Source organism: Gavialis gangeticus, unplaced genomic scaffold, assembly GCF_001723915.1.
Source record: "Gavialis gangeticus isolate Ggan-Ray unplaced genomic scaffold, GavGan_comp1, whole genome shotgun sequence".
Classification (NCBI taxonomy): Eukaryota; Metazoa; Chordata; order Crocodylia; family Gavialidae; genus Gavialis; species Gavialis gangeticus.
In genome coordinates this window covers 7051702-7074246 of record NW_017729016.1, presented here as the reverse complement: position 1 = coordinate 7074246, position 22545 = coordinate 7051702, and the positions used below count along the sequence as shown (strand labels likewise).

Here is a 22545-nt window from a genome sequence, read left to right as displayed (position 1 = left end):
TACAATTCAGTAAGACCAAAGAATTCTGTCTGTGATCCACTCTGCCCTTCAGGGGAAGGGTTTTGTCCAAGGCACTCAGCAACCTGCACTCTGGCAAACTCCCATGGGAGGGTAAGCAGTACTGAACATGCCCCTATGTGCTTCTCCAGCCCTCCCTGGCAGCGCACCCAAGCAATCAGCCATCTCACCATTCATCTGCACCTACCCATGGCATGACATACTCTGGGATACACAAAGGGAATCTGGGCCCAGAGTGCACAGGTCCATGCTTGCAGAGGAGTGGAGCAAGCTCCCCAAACACCCCATAATTCCCACAAGCAGCAAGCTCAGGCTCCTAGAGCTCAGGGAGGCAGGTCCCAGGCAAAGCCATGCAGGCTCGCTGACAGCGAGCAGGCTGGCGTTATCAAGACCAGTCGCATCACATGCAAAGCTGCAGAGCGCTTGCCTGTGTAGTGCCCCCCTTGCATGGTGCCGTGGTGATTGCACACGGCGTACAGGTCATAAATATAGTCCTCGGGATCCTTTCCAAGGCCGTAGGGTCGTCTCCATGGCGACCAGTGGGACGGCAGGCTCCAGCTGCTCTGGCTGCGTTTAACGACGTGAGGTGTCATGTCCAAGCCGGTCAGCGGGAACTTGACCATGTTCTGGAGTTTCATTCTTCGGTCTCCTTCCTGTTTGAAGAAAGGAAGCGAGTTACAGTGGCCGCTTGGGACAGAGGCACAGCTGTACCACGAGGGCCTGACTGATTCATAGATTCATAGATTAAGGGTCGGAAGGGACCTAGTAGATCTTCTAGCCCGACCCCCCGCCAGGGCGGGAGAACAACAAAAAACCCCAAAAAGAGAAATGGGACTCAAACGAGTCCAGCCAGGTAGGCATCCAGCCTCTTCTTAAAGACCCCCAGGGTAGGGGCCAGCACCACTTCCCTTGGAAGTTGGTTCCAGCTCCTAGCCGCCCTAACTGTGAAGTAGTTTTTGCGGATGTCCAATCTATACCTCCTCTCCATCAACTTGTGCCCATTACTCCTTGTTATGCCAGCGGGCGCTAGGGGAAACAGCGTCTCCCCCAAACCCTTCTGGTCCCCCCTAGTGAGTTTATAGACGGTCACCAGGTCCCCCCTCAGCCTTCTCTTGTGGAGGCTGAATAGGTTCAGGTCCCGCAGTCTCTCACTGTAGGGTCTGCCCTGTTGTCCCTGGATCATGCGGGTGGCCCTCCTCTGGACCCTCTCCATGTTGTCCACATCCCTCTTGAAATGGGGCGCACAGAACTGGACACAATACTCCAGCTGTGGCCTGACCAGCGTCGCATAGAGGGGGAGGATCACCTCCTTGGCTCTACTCGAGATGCACCTGTGGATGCACGACAAGGTCCGGTTAGCCCTGCCAACCATGACCTCGCATTGTCGGCCCATGTTCATCTTGGAGTCAATAATGACTCCAAGATCCCTTTCTGCCTCCGTGCTCTCGAGTAAGGAGTTCCCCATTGTATAAGTGTGCTGCTGGTTCCTACTGATGCAGCGCATCCTTCCAGAGGCTGCTCAGCCAGAGACATCGTCAGTGATGCAGCATCAGAGCAGAGCTCCCAGCTGAGGAGCTGCTCCAGCAGACAGGCAAGGAATGTGCAGGCAGGAAGGCAGCGTGAACAAGGGCCAACGAGCAGCCACCCCTTGCCACCTGGGCTGCAGAGCACTTAGCTTCTGTTTCGAGATGCACATGAGCCCCAGGTGCCAGTACAGCCACCTCTGGGAATCCTGCACTTACAAAGAGTACAGCCGGCCATGGGAGGGAGCCGTTTCATTGCAATGGAGCCGAGGGGCAAAAATCTCCAATCAACTGCCCATCCTCAGAGGGCTGCTGCCTTGAAAGCCATCCCCCACTCCACTCACTTGGTTCTTACCTGTCTAAACCTCTTTAAATGGATGATGAGAACATCGGGTAAAGTCCACAGGCTCAGAGTAATGCTCCCCTGCTGCAGCTGCTTGCAGTGGGGGCAGCGCCATGCATCATCTGGAGCAAGCTACGAACAAGGAGCATCAGTGGCCATTAGCTGCCAAACATCTCACTCAAAATACTGACATGTCTACACAGGCCTGCTCACCTCTGCCTCGCAACAAGCACATCCAGAAACTTGAACTCACCAGCTCTCATGCCCCATCTACCTGCAGTGTTCACCTGGCACCGTGGTCAAAGATGGCTCCCCACAGTGCAGGGGGACCCTCCCAGGAGAGGGCTGCAGCATCTCAAGGCTCTTCAGAGCGGCAGCACCCAGAACACAGGCAGCATGCAGCAGGCACTTGCATGGCCCGTTACAGCTCAGCCAGTGCAACTGTGCACAGCAGCCACTGCCACCTGCAAATGCCCCCTTCTTCACCCACAAGCGAGAACAGAACAAGCTAAAGGCAAACGCAGGCAGGTTGGACGGGCTGACACAGCAACCCTTTTCAACAGCTAAAACACCACTTTCTGGCAGCAAGGATGGGAATTGGATTACTGCACAAGGCAGAGCAGGAAGAACCCAGGCTAGGGCTGTCAGGGTCAATGCTTTGCTGCCCTCTAGCCAAGGGACCCACCTCCCTGCTCCCCAGCCCCGCTAGTACCAGTGCTACAGGGCCAGGAGGCTGGAAAGAAAGAGGTTTTCTTCGAGTGGGGTGAATTATCTTCCTCCCTCCCTCAACCAGTACCAGTCCCCTGGCTAACAGGCTCAGAGGCCACAACTGGCTAACTACAAGCCTTCTGTTCTCCCAGCTCTGACTGGAGACACCAACAGTAGCGGCTCAAGCCTTATTAAAAGCTTTGCATCCACATGGCTGGACCCTAGATTTGAGGCTACACCCTGACTTGTTACAGGATTACAAAACAGTGCTAAGAAACACAGAGCCCCGCTCATGTCGTTGGCAACATCAGTCCAATTTGCAGCCTGGGTCGTGGTGCTGTGCGCCACTCTACAGGCCCAGCTTTATCCTCCTCCAGCAGCTGGCAAGAGGCTGCCCTCCAAGGGCCCCCAACTGGCAGCCTCTGCCTAGGAAGCATTTACAAACGTCTTCTACAAAAGACAGTGAGACATGAGACAAGCAGCCCAGAGACTCCCATAAGCCAAGTGCTCCCTGCTAAGTGGGACTACACCGGCAGCAGAAAGTGTAACTCTTCTGGAGAAAAGCAGCCCACAGGAGAAGTCTTCAAGCAGAGGCAGCAGGCTGAGCAGCCGCATCTGTGCATTTCCCCAGGTGCACTTGTCGAGGGTGCCCACAGCAGCCTGTGCTGCAGGGGACAGAGCAATGTACATCTCTGCTCTGAGGCAAGCCAGGGACAAGCCCCAAAAAGCGACCAATTCCCAGGAGAGGGAGAAGCAGTCTGCACTATCTCCATCTACTGTAAAGAACCCTTACAGAAAGCAGGCTCCTGCACAAGGAGGACACTGCAAAGCAGGGGGAAAGAAGGATTTGTATGTAGAAGAGAGAGAGAAATGTACAATCCCACTGGATCAGCACTGGGCAGGAGGGAACAGCTGCTCCAGCAAAATCAGCCACTCTGCTCCAGTCCAACCCCGCTCCACAGGAGAGTCCAAGCTTTTGAGCTCCTACCTGTTCCTCTTTGGTGTACAGTTGGAAACACTGAGATAAAGTGCAGGTCTGAGGTTGGTGGTGAAGCTCCCTCTGCTGACGGACACTCTCAGAGTCCGGGATGTACTCCTCCTCTGTATTCATGAACAGACTGCAGCAGGGAGACAAGGCGCTTACTGTCTGTCCCATCAACACTACATCTCAGGGGGAAGGAAGCACTCCCAGCTGCTACCTTGACCTATCCCTCCCCCACCACGCAGCCAAGGATGGCTCAGTAAGAGTTCACCCCAAACAGCACAGCTAAAAGGTAGGAAAGAAGCAGTGTGTAGTAGACACCGAGCCTTCCTTTGGGGGTGGATCAGACAGCTGACACCTATGCAATCTAAAGCTCCTTGACATGAATGAGTCAGGGGCCGGGAGCTGGGGATTTACAATAGAAACAACGACCTCCGATCTGGCAGAGGCCAGGCCAGATGGAGGCAAAGATTCCACTCCTGAGGTTCATGCAGCCACATGGTCTAGTACAGTCTAGACCAGAATACAGCCAGAGCAGGAAATGATCTGTGGTTTTGCAACAGACTCCTATTTTGCCAGGCTGTTTGCAAACATTCCTCTGCAGCTAACTGCACAGGGCTCTCTGGCATCATACTTACTAGTCTTTAGTCTCTTTGTCCCATTCTACCACTAACTTCACATGAGCAGTTCCACCCTGACCACAAGACTTCAGTGCCCTGGAGAGAGAAGCAGATGTTGTAGTTAAAATCCTTACTGCCAAGCCCGAGCTGCCCTTTTCTGTATGCGCAGCCTCCAGCCACCCCACAGCAAGCAAAGTACCACCTCATACAGCAAAGCTCAGCTAGGCCAGAGAACTGAATCTTTTTAGCCTCGCTCCTGCTGCCACCACCCAGTCAGGCCACTAACATAGTCCGACAAGTGCAGCCAATGTTCCTCAGTTTTCCTCTGTCCTCAGCAGAGACTAGAGGCTGCACCGGAAAAAATGTTTAATCAAGTCCTGTGCTGGACAGAGGCTTCACAGTGCAAAATGGAGTAAAGTGAACAAGGAGTTCTGAGAGAAAGCAACACACACACAACCTCATAAACACTGTCTGAATGCAAAGGCAGTGAACCCATTGCATTGTGGTATTTTCTCCATTGGATGGCGGCTAATTCTACCCATTACAAGGGCTGTCCAGTGAGCAAGACCTGGGAGAATTCAGATAGTTTTATTTTGCCTGCAAAACTGGAATCCCCATCTGCTCAGTGTAAAGGACACAATTCCAGAAGGACAGTGCCCAGCAAACTGCCCAGGGCCCCACAGACATCCTAGCCTGGGATCTGCATTTCCACAACATCCAACACTGTGGTGTTCAAGAGCCGCCACAAAATCCCTTAAGTGCAGTTTAAACTTCAGCCCTTGCCCTACTGGCAGCGTACTGCTTAAGCAGCGCAAGACATCCCACCCCTCAGCTCACTGTCAGACAGCTTTGGCCACCACCCTGAAAACTACAGCTACACGCATCTCACCAAGCAACTCCCAGGCAAGGGTCCTGAGATGCTGAGGGATGAGAGGTGCTAGAAACAGGCCAGAGGAGAATGACAGGATATCTTCAGTTCCACCAAGGGGACACACCAGTACTGAGGGGACCTTTGGAAGTACATGTCCCTTCCTGTTCCACAGACACCAATGCAGCCACTTCCAAGACCTGGGAGCTGCACTCAGGTGTCCAGGAGGTTCTGGGTGGCTTATGACCACTTTGCTGCTCTGGTCTTGTGCCCTCCTTTCTCCCATCTCTCCTCCCCAAGCACTTCTGCTTTCTGTCCCCTTCCATGTTGGGCTGCCAATGGTACCAAGGAGGACGTCATCAGGTGCAATTCCAATAGAATATTATCATAAAAATAAAGCAAGTCCCTTGCTGCCTGGGTCTATGCCACCCTCCTATACAATGCAGCAGTCTAAGCTGCAAACGCTCAATTGCACCACGGAGAACCAGTCAGTCAGTCACAAGCTGGGAAACATCTTTGCCCTGCCGGGGAAGAGGGCCATGCTTACCGTTCTACTGTGGGGTAGCACAAAGGTCGCTCCTCCTGAGGTAACAGGTACGTGATGCCCACAACACTCACCACCCGCAAGCTGAATGGACAAACCTAGGTGCAACAGAAACAAAGTTAACTCGCTGAATAAAACAGACCAATTTACTCAAAAGTTCCTGTATGTTCCCAGGCTCAAGCCTGCTGTCTGAGCTCTGAACAGTCAGGGTTCCTTGGGCAGGGGCGAAAAAGATATGCTTGACAACCTGAAACCAAGGTCTAGGTCTGGGCAGGGAGCAGAGGGGTCCGCCTCACCTGAATGCAAGCTGAGGGCCGCAGGAAGTACTGCATCTTCTCCAGGATCTCCTTCTGCAGCAGGTCCCAAGCAATGGTCTTCTCCAGGTGCAACACAAAGGGCAAGCCAAACCTGGCAAAGGGAGCCACATTTTAAAAAGGGATTAGAAGACAAGAGGTTCTGGAGGGACATTTCCCCAATTCAGCTAGTGTCATTCTCTCCTCATGCCACATCTACAGCATGATGTTGAAGAGAGTGCTAACCCTGCTTGAGCCTCGAAGCTCGGAGTTGGGGACAACACCCTGAATGGGATGGTCAGACAGATCCAGGAGGGACTATTAGCTTGCCCAATTCCCCCCCATTTACCATTACCTTTTGCTCTGCTGTCCTGTACATGCTCTGTTACAAACCAGCAATACAATCTTGTCACTGGCTGCTGGCCTGCTGGAAGAGATTTCCAGTTTCCCTGACTTCACCGCCCCTTGGGCATAAGAGGTCATTCTGGAGTGGTCAGTGTCATATTTCAAGTTATTCAGGTTATTGTTCACATGAATTCCTGAAACAAGAGGGAAAAGGAGGCTTTCTTCATTACTTCAGCTGCCGTGTCCCCCCAAGGAGCCTGCCTTCCACTTCAGAGCGGAGGATTAGTGTGAAATTAGGCCGCCAGACTGGGTTTGTTTGGTTTTTTTAAATCATATTCACAGAGAGGATTTGACTTGCATACAAGTTAATTTTACATGCAATTACTTCTATACAGTGCAACATAATGTAGTTAGAACCCCCACAAAGTTAGTACCTCACACTGAATACCCAGCTAAGTGGTTTATATCAGAGCTTTGCAGAGGGCTGGCGTGATGTTTGTATGCAGGAGAACAGTCTGAAGTCTAAATGAAGAGCCCCTTGCTCATTGTTTCAAATGTACATTCGGCTTCTATTTCCCATCTACATCCCATCCCAGGTGCTTCCTCCTCTGGTTGGTGAGAGCTGTGCTACTAACAGAACTCCAGCAAACCTGGCTGGCTCCCTCAGTTTCCTTCTCTGGCTGTGTCCCAGCAGTGCAGAGGTCAGTGCCAAGATTTGAGGCCCCAAGGTCATCAGAAAGGATGGGCAGCAATTTGTGTCCCCCTCCCCTGCCCCCAAAAAGATATCACTAACTAGCCAACTATTATAAGCAAGTGTTAGCCTCCAGGTCTGATCAAGGGTCTGGCACAGCCAAGCTCCAAGCTAAGTCCCAGCTCAGGAGAGGGAAAGAAACCATGTTGTGTCACTCCCAGCATCACTGTCAGCTGAAGAGTCACAAGGTCTGCTGGAAACAGCAGCCAACCCAAGTTGGAGCACAGGGTCTGTAGAACCATCTCCATACTCCTCTCCAGGTCTTGGAGATGTGCCATCAAGCCTCCTTACCTCAAAATACTCCAATGTGGGCATAAAGCAGTGTTACCCACTCACCTCTCTGAGTGAGGATCCCCTCGGGCCTAAATATCTCCGGTGTCTCAAAGGCAAAGATGCAGTCGCTTTCATGAATTGTGTCCAGGTCATCAGTGTCGCAGAAGGAACGGTGGAACCCATCGTAGTACATCTCCGTCAGCACGATCTGGAGGAAGCAGAAATGAAACAGCACTTGTCAGACCTCCCACACCCCCCGGGCTGAGCTGCTCAGCCTCTGAGAAAGGGAAGCTGAGAGACCTTCAACAAAGCATTCTGACAAGGGATGGGAATTCAGCCTTCCAATGCTGGCTCGTAAGAAGTGGGGGAATGGCCTACCTATGAAGGAACAGCTGGGGCAAAAAGTACATGAAGGCTAGCGTTTAGGGGATCCCACAGATACAAAGGCATCTTAATAGTTCTCCCGCAAGAGACTCAAAACTCCAGTCATTTCCCATGGGCCCCTGCTGGTTTCTCTCCATAGTCAGCAGTGCTACTGGGCAAAAGCACCATACCCTCCCTTCCTCACTCAGAAAGGAGCATCAGAAGCAGCTCAGCCTGCTGATGCCTCACAGAGCTCATACAGTCAGCCGGTATCACTCCCTGCCTGGGCTGCATGTAAAAGGCAGCCCACTGGCCAACACGAAGCATTCCTGTTGCTGCAGCCAGCTAATTTCCCCACATCTCCAGATGCACTGGTCTGATCCCTGCACGCTCAGTGTTACCCTGCCTTTACATAGAAAAATGGTTCAAGACTCCTGCAGGACCCTGCAGGTGCTGTGGGGACCAGAGCCCAGCCCTCATTACCTGGTCAGTGGGGATCTTGGTTTCCATGGATACTGCTTCACGCAGCCTGGCCACTGTTCCCGACAGAGGTACTGCTACCCCAATCCGCATGCAGTGAGAGCACTTCCCTCGATACACCACGGTGACGTACAGAGGCCTGCAGGGAGCACAGGGGGGCACTGCTTTGGGCTGGGCTGCAGACAACCCAGGTCTGCCCCAGCAAAGCTTGGTGCTGATGGGCTGCAGGAGCCACAGAAGGAGATTTACAATGTACACATTACCCAGGTGTCCATGACTTGGTGGCTGTGCCTTCTGTTCTCTCACACACTTGGCAATGGGTAAAAAGGTATAAGGAACTGGCTCCTGTGACCACAGCCCCAGTTCTCCAAAGCTGCTCCCATAGTGAGAAGCCCATGACTAGAATGGTAAAGACTCTCACACCATGTCCATGGGGTCAAGTAAGGGGGTGACTGTGGGCACTGAACACCAGAATTAGCCCATCTCCCCAAGTCCCAAATGTCTAAATACAGACGTCAGATTTCTTCCAGAACAAAGCTTTTTATTATGCCTGTAGGATCCCAGAAAACTCATTGTCCCATGTTAAGTGCTTGTAGAGTGCCGAGATAACACTTTTTCCGTGGGACAACTGGTGCTAAGAGTTAACTGCTATTCAAGTTGCATATGTAAACAACTGTCCCATGCCTGTATTGCTGCAAGTCAAAGCCTGGGACAATTGGACTTCGGATAAATCCCACATCTGTTCTCCACCTCAGATGTGTATGATAATGGAAGGGGTAGATGCATCTCTTGCTCCTCTGGGGCATCTGCCTCTCCTGTGCATGCCAAATGGGTGTTCTTACCTACAGCAGGGACATACAAAATTCAGTTGCCTCTATAAAAGGCAGTCCTAGCACTAGGACACTGATCTTTGTAGCATGGCCTACAGCTGCTCTCAGAGGGCTGCCAGTGGCAAAAATCCCTGGGGAGAGTGGGAGGAGCAGCAGCAGGATTTTTGCAGACCCTTTTCCAGAGCTGAGCAAAACCTTCCAACAAAAGTATCTTCTGCTGGGAAAAGACAATTTGCTGAACCCAAAACATTTTGCAGAAACAGCATTTCAACAAGTTAGCATCAGAAGGAAGTTATAAAAAGCATCAATGAGACTGGAAAGTTCTGGTGTAACCTTTGGGAATACAACATTTTAATTTTTTCATTTTCTTTTAGAATATGAAATTCAAGGACTCTAAAGAACCAGCACCTCCACTGGTATGTAACAGAGGGTCCTTTCCCTAGAAAATTTCCCATTTCCTGTTTTCACTGCATTTTAAAATAGGAAAAAAATGACAAATTTCAATATCTCCTGCAACCTGCACGCGTGCATCCACACATGCAAAAAAAATCAGTCCCACCCAGCACTCCTCTTTGCTGTTTGGGAAGGGGAGGGGTCCCTTCTGTACTGCTATCAATGCCACTGGCATCTCTCTCTCTTCTGCATTAAGATTTGACGCAACCACCGGTTAGGGAAGAGAATTTAACTCGATGGCATATATAGGCACATACCGTGTATGAGGCAGGGGGATCGGCAGAGAGATGCAGAGAAAAGGGTCAAAGGTGTTACTCTGCTTCTGGCAATGAGGGCACGTCAGGGAGGACCTATTAGAAATATTAACAGGGTAAAGTCACATCTCCAACAGCAAGGACAGGCCAACGATGATGCACACAAACAAGGAAGAGCCCTCACGTGGCCACAAAGCTGCTCTGCCAAGCAGACCTCTTCCCCCACAGACAGCAGCTGGATTTAGCCCAGGGTCTTTGCAGGCAGACGGTTGCTGTAAGCGAAAGGCCACTAATTCCCAGATCTTCACCAAGCAATTAGTCTCAGGACTCGTTGCAGGGCATACCAGGAAAACAGGCTTCACTCCAGTAGAAGCCACTGTGAAATTAATAATTCAGCGCCACTTGAATCTAATACAAAGGACACAGAGGGTCTCTGCACTACCCCAACTGTTATGCAGAAGTGCTGCACATGCCTGAATCTCCACCAGTCAGGGAGAAAGCCAATTCCAAGGAACTGAGTTCCTGACTACACAGCCCAGGTAAACCTCAGGGAGGTCAAACCCCACTTCCCCCCCGCCAGGATGCTGGACTGCCTTCACCTCTGCCGCACTGAGCAAGTGACCCATGGGTCGGGTGGGAGTAGAACCGTTCCTCCAAGTGACTAAGCTTAACGATGGTGCAAGAACTTGGCTGAGATTTCCCAGGGGAGATTCAGAGCCCGGCTGGTGGAGGAAAGATCCCCCAACCTTGTAAACAAGCTGGAGAACTGCAGAAGTTGCACATTACCCCCCTTACCCTTCACCCGACAACACTGCACCCCACCAATATGCCCTCCCTTCACCCCAGGGATCAAAGAACCTCTGAGCATGCACAGCTAGGCAAGGAGGCCCCCGCAAGGCAGCGTCCACCATACCTGTACTGTGCCTGAAAGAGCTCCTGCACAAAAGTACTACTGACAGGAAAGGCCGGCCCCTCAAGCAGCACATCATCTTCCAGGGGTGGCTGAAAAGGAAAAGCAAGTCCAGAAGTCACACTGGGTACACACAAGGAGTCTCATATCAGCCCTGTATGGCTACTGGGGCAGAGCCACCATGCACAGGCTGGGAAGGCTCTTTGCAGTCAGGTGGGACCAAGCAGCCTGTGCTTTTGCTCCAGCCAAGGTATCATGGCTGGAAGGCCAAGGAGACAAGGTCCATGGAAGAGCATGGCTTCACTTCCCCCACCGCTTTGCAGTAGAACTCCTTACCTTCAGTATAGGTCTGTCACTGCACTTCACTACATTGTTCAGATCTTCATGAACTCTGTCTAAGAGCCAAAGCAGAAACTCCTGGGCATCGTGCTGCGAGTTCCCACGATACTGCATGGCGTTCTTTGACACAATGTTCTGTGGCAGAAAAGCAGAGAGTCTCAGAACACAGCAACCCCCCTTAACCTCACTGCAGAGCCCCCAGCCACTGAACCCCTAGGCCGAGAACAGCATTCAAAAGCAGAGACTTCATCCTCCAGAAGCCCGCAGCTCTTCTTTTCTAATGGAAGCATGTGCGCCAGGAAGAGGAATGACGTGTTCTCGGGGTACTTGAGGACAAGCTACAAGGGCGTGGAAAGTATTAGTGGGGAAAACACTGCTCCCTTCTCTGAAAGCTGACCAGGGAGGCTGAAGCTGGGTAACTACTGTAACCCCAGCATGAGTGATGCACTGACAACCCGAGATAATTGCAGAAAAGATCAATGTGCAAATGCTGGCATGAGCCAGAAATCAGGCAGATGCACCTTAAATCAGCGAGGGGAATGGCACAGAGACCATTCAGATGAGTCCTGACCAGGAATGACTCTTAAAAGATGCCCTGGTATTTCTGTCAGAGTAGCAAAAACCCCACTACTGCATTAATGTTCTATCTCTGGGAACCATCTGCACTTCCAGGGTAGCCAGGCCAGCAAAGTTCAGCTGGCACAGAACAGGGCATCTGCTTTCCAGCACAGCATCTGGCTTGTAGCACTGGCAGTCACAGAGCCCAGCTGGGAAATCATCTTGCAGCCTACCACTATTTCACCTGTCTGCAGGATCAAGCCTCTGATCCTGTACAGATGTGCAGGTAGATTCACTGGACAGCTGGGCCCTGCACTCCCAAAGAATACCAGGACTCTACTGTGTCAAAACCTCTTCCAGGCTGCCATCGACTTAACCAACAGACGTGATTAACCTAGTGGTGACTGCACTGCAGAGGTAGGTGAAGTCATATGTAGGGAGGCTGGTATAAATCAGTTTATAATGTGTTTTGAATCTTCTTGGATAAAAGGTCACTATAAAATCTGTATTAATGTTATAGTCAAAGTAGGAAATCTGTAGCTTCCCGCATTTGCTTTCAACAAGCTCAGGTTTTTATGTCACATAGCCAGGAGTGAGCAGAGACACATAATCCTCCATCTAGAATACCCAACCCTTGAAGATCACTACGCAAATCCCCACGCAAATCAGGATTAGTAAGTAAACTCCAGGTACGACTACCCTGTCCCCCAAGGGGCCACATGCACTGAACACATTACCTAGGATCAGTCAGGCCTCACCATCAGGGGACGTTGCTTTCCTTTGCTAAACACTCCTCAAGGACCCAGTGTGCAGAACTGGGGGGTGTTGCGCTAGCATCAGATGCAGCCTTCACCATACCCACAGCAGCCAGTCCTGACAACAGCTTCTTGAGGCAAGGGACCACGGAGTTTGCCACAGAACCGTATGCTTATTTTCTTGATTGGAAGCATTGCCATTGAGGATACGATTGTCCCAGGCGGATGCCATCAAAACTAAATTTCCCTAAGGAACAGTATCAGCTGCTCCAACCGACACTAGATGGTGTTGCCTGAATTAGCTCTTCCATTGCCTTTGTAAAGCAGAGCACATGTCACACGCTGGGCATTCGATGCTGCTCAAAGCCAAGTGTGTAGGAAATCTCTCATCTTTCACAGGTATGCACATGAAGCAGAATCATGGCTTTTGGATCCCTTTTACTCCCTGCTTGAAGCTTCACAGTCTGAGGAGAGTCCTGATCTTACAGGCACTACCCTCCCCCCGCCCCCCCAAGCCTGCTCTCCCCAGCAACATAGCATACAGCCCTACGGGCAAATGCCAGCTAGCCTGGACTCCATTTTCCTAGTCCCAGTATATTCACATTATTCTACCCTGCCCTAGGCCGTGCAGACAGGCACGCTCACTGCATGCCATGTGTATTACAGTAGCACCCAAGGAGCCAACAGGAAGGGACCTGCTTTGCTGGGCACTGCAGGCACAGAGCAGCAGACAAACTCTGCACACGCAGGCAAGATGGGCACAGGGCAGGGGCAAGTCCACAGTGAAGAGCATATCAGCAACAAACACGGACCATTAGGCCAGCACAAATGCTCCAGACTGGGTGAGGGCTCCAGAGAAACACGCACGCACCCAGAGAACTGCAGGCCAGGAACTGAAGCAATGCACCCATGTCGCTCTGACTTCCAAGCAGCTTCTCTTCTCAGAAGTCCATGCACACACCCAGGTAAAGGCTCAGGCTTGTTTCCTGAGGAAAAACAATCAGGAGCTGCCGGATGGAGTTTGAGCAATAAAATCTGCAATTTGTCAGCTTTACCTCCGCCCTCTAATGTCAGGGACCAGTAACCCAGGCTGCTGTTCACGAGGCCATAGGCTGCTTAGCCCTCTGGCCATACAACATGCACCTCTGAGAAACGTTCACTGAGCTCAGCTTGGCCATGGAGTCACCCCAAGCACATTGTTTGCTATCTGCGTCCACCCAGTGTATCCCCTTCACAGCTGACGTGCGGCAGCAGATCCTGTTTGCTCTGGCTCCCAGTGCCCAACCCTCCCTTGTTACTGTTCACGCTGTCAGAGCACCTGGGGGGCCCAGCCAAGACAAGTCTCCACTGCACCCTGCCCTGGAGAGCTCGCCACCAAGTCATCACCCAAGATCTACAACCAGTGCCTTGCCATGCTATTAACAGGCAAGCTCTTTGGCCAGTGTTATTATGCACATTCAGACCACACTCCATGCCACGAGCCAGACCCACTGGAGATGGTGACCTCTTATCAGCTGCCAGGTAACAAGACAAATAGTTGTGATGAAGCAGTTACTTTTCATACTAGACATGACAGCGCAAGGCGCTCCAAAGCAACTGCCTCAAGTCCCCTGCCCCAGGGCAGGCGATCCCTGCAGGACCAGGGCAATAGAGCTGGCTGGGCAGCATGTTGCAGGACTGGCAGGGAGGGCTGGGCACTCCTACAACCCACACTTCCGCTCTTCCCTAAACAGCTGCTAAACCAGGTGTGAGAAAAGGAAGTTGGGCTTCTTGTTTCATCCCTTTAGGAAATGAGGCCAGAGAGGAGGGGGTGGGGAAAGGGCTGTTAACATTTCTTCTCTGGCTGCTGTTTCTCTAGATGCCCCGAAACAGCAGGCAAGGCTAAGGGATCGATCCACTCCCAATACTGTCCCATGGGGTTTGTCCATCTGCAAAAGCCTTAAACCTCTGCATCTGCACAGGCATCTGTCTCAAACACACCAAAGAAACGCCACAAAGAGCACCTGCACCCCAAAAGGGCAGGGCTCCACGGCCAGGAAAGGTAGGAGGGCTCATGGGGTTGACAGAACCTCCCAGGACTTAGAGGTAAGGTGTCAGAAAACAACTGGCAGACACAGAGGCATCACCACACAAGAAGAGGCCATGCAAAAAAAACACTTGAGAGCGGGCAACATAGCCTTGGGCATTAGGTATTTGCAGCAAACGTTGCAAGTTTAAACCACTTTGCCCAGCTTCTTGTAAGGTGGCGGCTCTGGCTCAGCGACATCGAGAAGCAACATTTGGGCTCTGAGCAAGAGCTAGATTCAGAAGCTCCAGGGCAGTGGAGGAATCGCTCCCCTGCCTACATCCATCTTCCATACTTTTGAAGTGGGCCAGTGGCCGCCTCTTCACTCCCTCCCAATACAGAAGAAAGCTCCTGCAGCAGGTGTCGAGGTCTCTACGGCATGTCCAAACGCATTGCAGAGCTCTTCACAGTTGAGGAAAGCCGGGCACACCACAGTGGCGGGCCACCTCCCACGAGAGGACATGCCAGGCTCTGCCAAGAGCAAAGCAGTCCTGGACCAAGCCAAAGCAGGAGCCTGCAAGCTCTTTTCTCAGCACCCCCGTTTTCTTCCACACAAGCCATGTGCCACTAGTTTCCAGGTTTGAAGAGGTTGTCCGAAAAGCCTTGAAGACAACACTTCTCTTCCACTCCCCAAGTCAAGCAGGACCCTTTAAGGACAGCGGGAAGGGTCCACAAGCCAGCACACATGAACCATGCTCGACGAAAAACAACACATATTGAAGCAACCATACTGGCTTTTGTTGTCCATCTCCGAGCACTGAAGGCTGTCAATGCACACAGGCAAGACATTCACATTCTTCTGGTTTTACAATTCCACCTTTGGCTCCTTGTTGGGTGAAACAGCACCGAGAAGTGACAATGGGGAGGAAAATACCAACTGGTTCCTTTCAGTTGCCTGTTTCTTGAGGGGGAGGGGAATTAGGGAAGACAAAACAGGCTTGAACTGGAAGATCACACAAAGCACTCCTACCCCTAGGACACTACACCGGGGATGGAAAGAGGTGCACGCGCCCACATGCAGCTGTTCTCGCAGGCAAACACAACACATGGCAGACAGTGGGACTGCCTGAGTCAGACGTAGCAAAGTAGGCTGCTGTGGGGTGGGGGAGCCTGTGCCCTTCGCAGCACGCCCGGGGAAAAACACTGCACCTCCTGGCAGACCGTCAGCACCTGCGATGTGCCCAGCTCAGCAGCAGCTTCAGGGACGCGCTAGCACTCGCCCTCCCAGCTCCTGCAGGGACAGGCTTGCTTGCAGCAGGACCGGCCCCAACGCTGCACTTCACTGCAAGAAGTCCTAGCTCCCGGCTACCTTTAAAGGACCAAATCCTTGCAACATGGCATTGGTGGGCAGGCCTTGGCTAGCAGCCAGCATTAATAGCCAGCTCTCTTGCTTCCAGCCAAGAACAGCAACGCCAGGAAACAAGCAGACACTAATCCACAGCAAACAGCCCCGTTTCACCCAAGATTCCTACAACAGCGCTCCCCTCTCCTGGGAGCCTCTTACCATGGGGCAGCTTCTGCTGTGGTCAGCCTGCAGGTCACCACGTGATAGCCCAGCTTCTGCTAACAGCCACTCGGGACCAGATTTCCCCTGCACCTAGATCAATGCACGTTGCTGCTCCTTTGCTGTGGAAAGAAGAGTTGAAGAGAATGGGGACAGCCACCTCCAGGTAGCATCTGAACTATAAGAGTTCTGGGGAGAGCCCACAAACAGAGACAGGGAGGTCAGCCTCTGGGCCAGCGATGGGATGCAGCCCAAAGCCAGCGCGCGCTGGTGTCCCACGGATCAGGCATCTCGGCTGCTTTGGAACGGAGGAAACCGCAGAGCAGAAGTGCCGCTGCCCTGCTTGCTGGAAGTCCAGAGCCACCATGGATGAAGGAAGACCAAGCCGTCACCCCAGTGCCCACAGCAGTTTCACCTGGGTAGAGCAGGACCATGCGTTTGGCAGGCAAAAGACTTGGAGACCGTTGGCATGTCAGGAACTCTCTGACACCCCGGAGTACCTGACCCTCAGAGACTTCAGCTGTGTGAACCGACTTGCCAGAAAGAGAGAAAAGCTGTGGGCTCCGTCTTTCTCCTGCCCGCAGGGACTCCTAGTTAACAGCTGTCCTTTTACACACAATATTCCCATGTGAGAATAAGAAAATACAGGCAATGATTACACGGACAAACAGCTCCCTGTCTGATATCTCCCCCACCAAATCCCACATACACACATGCATCTATCAAAGGATGTGTGGGACAAGACAGTGATGACTCTCGCATTAAAGAAGCCAAGCAGCCTGCAAGAGAAGTTATAATAGAAACCCAGCACACGCAGGCAGAGGTAGCCTGCAGGACACAAGCCCGTTGTTTCTACGGTAGTTTAGCTCTCAATGCTCGCAGAGCCAGATGCCCTCAACAGCTTTAAAACACCATGAACTATTCCCCCACTGAATGCTGACACAGGTCAGACTGACATTTTGCTCCAGCATCGCATTCACCCACCCTACCTACCACACGGCACTGCGAGCACACGTTCAGTTACCTGCCGAGTCCTTTTCACCATACAGAGACTCCCTATGCCTGACGAAGGGCGACTGCGCCCAAAAGCTCACTATGAACTTTTTTCCAACTACTCAGCTGGTCTAATAGGAGATATCACATCTACCCAAAAACCTTGCCTTTTCACCGTATGACACTCAACCACAGCGCCCCATCCCGAGCTGCAGCCTCCACTCTTTGTTCCCAGGTCCGTGCAGCCTCAGGCAAGGTCATTCAGGCCTGCTCAAAGGAGCTCACCTTACCAGAGGATGCAGGTGGGGCTGCACAACCCACCCATCCCCATCCTTTACTGGCCGCTCCCCCAGTTCGCACCAAGTTTTGCCAGCAGCAATTTCATAATTGTTTTACAGATCACTGATAAGGACAAAGTGACAGTGGTCCAAGGGCAGATCCCTGACAGACTACACTAGAAAACACATCTCCCAAGGGAAGGATCTCCTGGCAATCACTTTTTGCTACTGGTTAATCAAACGCACTTTACAAGGGCAACAATTATCATATTATGTTAACTTCCTGGGTAGGGTGCTGTGCATCAGGTCAACTGTCTGCGAAGCAGCAGCATCTTACTTGCACAAAAAACTTTTGAGCCGACCCACACCGAGCAGCTGAGGTGATGCAGTACCACTAGAGATTAGCAGGGCAGACCAGGCAGGCCTGAAGTGCAAAGCCTCGAAGATGCACAGGACTTTTCCCAGCTCCCCCACACCCTACCGATTCCAGCCTCCCCCCAAGCCTGCCTCCACCCCAGCCCTGGCTGGGAGCCCGCAGCAGCCCTGCTGCTCAGCTTCCCACCCTAGCTCACCAGGAAGACATCATGCAGCTGAGCTGTGCACAAGGGCACCAAGTAAGAGAAATGCCCTGGGACATTTCAGGTACAGACACTCTGTGCCCACAAAGAGCTAGTCACCACAGAACACAGATCCAGGCTGGCATTTCTCACTGCTCCTCCTAAACATTGCCTGTGCCTCACTCCAAGCAAAAGCCCGACGGGATCTGACCAACACACTTTGCCAGGGTTTAACTCTGTGGCAAAGTTACACAGCACTGCACTCTCCACACACAGAGATAATAGCCAGGGGATTAGCAGCAACCACACATGCTGGGTCTTATCACCTTCCCTTCCTCTCTCTGGAGTCCCCATGATCATCCTTGTGGCTGTCTCCATAGTGCTGAGAAGGGCTGAGTGGGCAGAAAATAAAGAGCTGCCTATGAAGACAGACTGCAAGATTGCTAGAAGTGATTCAGGAAGCGATGCTGAGTGTCAGATGCAATTCCCTCCTAAGAGCTACTTTTCAAGGGAGACTTTAACAGCAGCAGCATGTTCCCAGGATTGCTCACGCTTCCTGCCACTACTCTGAAGTGGGTTTGTTCTTACTTAAACCTTTGTATTTGCTTCTCTTCCAGTACACTGAGAGGCTGCAGCAGCAACTGTCATACAGCAAAGAGAACCCTGCACCGGCCGAGGAGCAGGTACCAATCCCAGCAAGAAAGCAAGCATCATTTACAAGCATGTCTTATGTTCTTCTCACCTTGCTAGATCAGACTCTGGATAATGCAATGGCTCAGTAATGGGATACAGTCCCTCTTGTTCCATGTCACTGGGTCACAAACCTGTGCTCATTCAGTGACACGGCAGCAGGGAGCTCTGCAAGTCGCAACAGGCGAGCAATCACGCCGCTGTCAGCAATGAGCGGCAGCCACAGACAAGTGAAAGGAAAGGGCAAGGATAATGCAACTCTTAGGGATCAGCACATTGGGGATTTTGCTGACAGAGGGACAGCCACAGCAACACAAGCCCGCAGTGCAAGTTCACTGTACAAAGCAAGTCACTGTTCACCCCCCTCCCCAAACCATCTATGCTGAGTCTGCAGCTACCCAAGTGTAGAGAAAGCCCAAGAAGTGTTCACCTCTTGCTCTGGTCACAAACCAACAAGTCATTCCAATGGTAGGAGAATTACTGGCTTCCCACTCGCCATTTCTGTTCCACTGAGCACAGAGATTTTAACGGAAAAGAAATGTCAGCCTCCTGTTTTCCAGTGCATGCCTGATAGGAAACAGGTGTGGAAAGGATTCGATGCATGAACGGATGAGAGTTCTGGAGAACACAATGGCACAGATGTTATCGGGAAAGGGGTTTTATTCTTTCCCTTTCTCTGCGTGTTGCAAAGTTCTGGGGAGACAGGAATCTTTACTCACCCACACCTCGTGCTGCATGTAGGAGAGGGCGCCGACCTGGGCCTGGCATCAGCACAGCAGCCCCAGCCCTGCACCACCCTCCCAGCTCCATGAAGGGAGAAGAGACCGCTGCTTCTGCAGAGGAATACTTGGAAAACAGTAACACACACATTACACAACCAAGAGGGGAAGCTTCGCACTTCCACTTGTCTGCCAAGGAGATGAGGTTCCTGGAGGAACCGTGATGCTGAACCCAGAGGAAGGCAGCGACTGCTTTGCTCTTTCCTGGCCACTGACCAACCCTGGAGCTGACCCTGCCACCAAGGGACTGGCACCACTTCTGGTTACAGAGGAGGAGCTGGCTCAGCTGCTGGCAGCCAGCACAAGGGAGGCAGAAACAGATGGACCAGTCTCCCTTCCAACCACTCAGCTTCCACGAGCAGGCAGCGAGCAACAGAGAAATGCAGTTCGGGGCAAGAGGGGACAGAGCAGGGCATGGATATGGAAGGGTGAGGGGAAAGGAGAGGCTCCTGCTTCCCAGCATGAAGGGACAAGCAGAGGAAACCATGGGGAAAATGATCAAGCCATAGCAGCAGACAGACGGAAGAGCATCCAAGCCACCACAGGTTGCAGGTTAAACTGCGGGTTGCTGATGCCCTTGGATTTGATGCGCTTTTCTGGCAGGGATTGTGGCCTTAAGCTTGGGAGATGGGATGAACTCTAGGTCGGTCACACTGCTGGGCTGGGCTGGATTCTGCAAAGGCCTCCAGAAACCATGAATTCATCCCAGCAGGCCCAGCCTGCACCAGCAGACAGAAGCCTGGCACCCCCTTGCCCTCCAGCTGATTCAGAGAGAGTCATTCCTGGGATGGGTATCCAGATGTTGGTCATGGCTTAGACCCCAACATAAACCCCCCTTCTCCTGCAGAGGAGGGGGCTGATTGTGATTGCTCTCCTTTTTCAATGCAAGGCAGATCTATATGGGGAATATTTAAAGAACAACATGACAATAATTGAAGTGGTCTCCTCTGCAACCTTCCTAAAACTCCTAATCCTGCCCTACAAAGGCCTGGGTTTACTTGCATTCACACAGCACCTAATGTCACTGGAAAAAGATCTGTCTGCAAGGGGCTTGGCTCTGTTGAATGAACACTGAAAAGCAGGGGCCAACAGGGACCAGACAGCCACAAAACCGTGACTCACTTCATCACAATTTCTAATCTCATTTAGCATGAGCCAGAAAGCAAACGGCTTTCAAGTGCTGATGTTGTGTTTGAAATGGCTATTTGCCCATGACTACTATATCCTAATGAATCCCAAAGCAGCTCCTAGGTCAAAGACAGCAACTTCACCGTGCTTTTTACATTACAAGGCAGTTTCTGTGTACTTGTTTCATTGAGAAATAGCTGGTTTTACAGTCCCCTTAATGACTTTTGCTCCACATTTTGCTGGGTTCCCTTGCTGCCAATAAAGTTTGCACTGCATCACTCAACCCCTGCACACCAATTCTAGCCTTCACATGCAGAGGCCGTACCACTTGGCCAAGCAAGCACCAAGCTATCCAGTATTAGTGCGTGGAATTAAGGATTCAGTTCAGAAAAGTAAGCCACATGCACGTAACGCCCCTGCGCTGCATAAAAGCTCTGGGATTTGCCTCCAAGTGATGCATGGCTCGCTCTATCAGGCTGGCTCCCCCCGGGTTCTCCTAGTGCACTTGGCGACCATCCACGCTGCCCAAGGAGTGAAAAACAGGGTGCATCTACTGGGGATTAACAAAACCCTTTCCCCCGGTTACTGAATTCTATTACTGGGTTATAAAACTCTGTCTTTTGGAAAGGAAATCTCTGTCAATCAGCCAGCACAGAGATGAACCAGGCTTTATCTCCTCACTGGAAGCAAAAGTGCCAGGAGCCGCTTTCCAAACCTTTATCCACATCTAAACTTGTCAACAAGACTCGTTACCAGGCAGCACAAAGCATGGCATTGCAAAGGGAATGGTGGGCACTTCAGTGGCAGCGTGCCACCGCCAGGGACTCACATTAGGTACTGTTCAAAGAAAGGCAAGCACTGTAGCCTGCTCATTCCCCTCAAGAAACATCATGGGTTCAATAGGTTCTGACATCAGAGGAACAGTGGATTCTCAGCCCGCATAGGCTACAAATCCCCGGGGCACCTCCCGTCAGCCCCCTGCCAGGAGTCTGGCAAACCTGGCTGCTATTGCACTGACTGGCTTCCATTTCTAGTTTGCTCCGAGTTTGTTAAAGAATAAAAAGCAACTCGTCAGTACCGCACTGACTCCAACTTGTCTATCAAGTTAACTTTCTGCCTGGGCCAAGTGACTTGGGATGCTGCTGAGCGCAGTCAGCGAGGCACCCGCTGGCCAAACCCAGATCTCTACACCAGTGGGCAGAATGCTGTTGAGGACAGAGAAAAGGTTGCTCTTCTCACAGGAGGACACAAAGTAAAGATGCACAGAAAGCAGCATGCTTTAGTGAACAGAACTCAGGACCAGAGTCCTCCGCTATGACCTGCCGTGTCATCATGGGCCAGGCACTTCTCATCCCCATGCCTCCATTTCCCCTTCTCAGCCTTCTGCCTTGTTCACAGCATCCCGTCTCCAGAAAGACTAAGCCCACTAAGGCACCACCTTATCTTTCCCTCTCCTCTATGGCCCCATCCACTTTAGATGTGGTCAACAGTGAGATCAATCACGCTCAGAAGTAAAAATAACCTACTTCCACTTTTTAAAAAAGAAGGTCAGGTTTTCAAACAGGACAGCCTTTGGCAAACCATTTATTAATGCAACCAGGACTTCAGACAGAACGTGGGCCGAGTTTAAATTCACAAGAACAAGGCAGTCTCTCACCCCTTACAACAGGTGTCAGAGACTAAGAAAAGGCTGGTTCGGTGCTTAATTCCCCATGAACTTCCGCGACAGTTGAGGATATCGGAGGTCATACCCAGAGAATGTGACGTGAATTCCAGCTTCCAGCCTCCTCCGAGATCACATATCTAATTAACAAAAGCTTTTAGGGCTAGCTGGCAAAGCAATGCACAGCCACAATGCTGCTCCACATTGATTTCTCTTTCCTTCCTCCTCCTTGGCATCCACTGCATTTAGTTCCTTGCCTTCTGGAGATGTCAGGCTGCATTGCTACTCCTCTTTGGTGCAAAACCCACACTACAAACCTGAGTCAGCATCTCCTGCATCTCACTTTCAGGTTCTGTCTTTCTCCACCTAACCACCAAAGTCTAACCCCTCAAATCCCCAGTAAGTCACTGGACTTGACAGATCAAAGCAACAACCTATCCCAGGCAGCCATAAACTTGTTCCAGAAAGCATTTTAAAAGAAAGACAGCAAATTATGGCTAGCATTTTGAAAGATGCCTGGAGTCTCCTAGTAGCAACAGATAAGCAGTAAAAGCAAATGAAATGGGCTCAGACCCTCCTGACCATTAAATAAGGTAACTCACTTTGCTGGACTATAGCATCCTGTGAACAGCAAGTCCCATTTCCTCTTGACAAAACCCAGATCTCTCCAAACCAAAA

General features: G+C 51.6%; 1 protein-coding gene across 1 annotated transcript in view; it reads right to left on the bottom strand.

The window, feature by feature from the left end:
• USP31 (ubiquitin specific peptidase 31) overlaps positions 1–22545 on the bottom strand; it is a gene marked incomplete at its 5' end in the record, with an annotated part of 46402 nt that overhangs the window by 10580 nt on the left and 13277 nt on the right. Inside the window, 12 exons of the mRNA XM_019512592.1 lie at positions 446–671; positions 1897–2016; positions 3581–3710; positions 4213–4290; positions 5610–5704; positions 5903–6014; positions 6255–6438; positions 7332–7476; positions 8115–8250; positions 9652–9744; positions 10562–10650; positions 10895–11032. Coding sequence (XP_019368137.1) covers positions 446–671; positions 1897–2016; positions 3581–3710; positions 4213–4290; positions 5610–5704; positions 5903–6014; positions 6255–6438; positions 7332–7476; positions 8115–8250; positions 9652–9744; positions 10562–10650; positions 10895–11032 — 1546 coding nt within the window. The remainder of the gene's footprint in view (positions 1–445; positions 672–1896; positions 2017–3580; positions 3711–4212; positions 4291–5609; positions 5705–5902; positions 6015–6254; positions 6439–7331; positions 7477–8114; positions 8251–9651; positions 9745–10561; positions 10651–10894; positions 11033–22545) is intronic.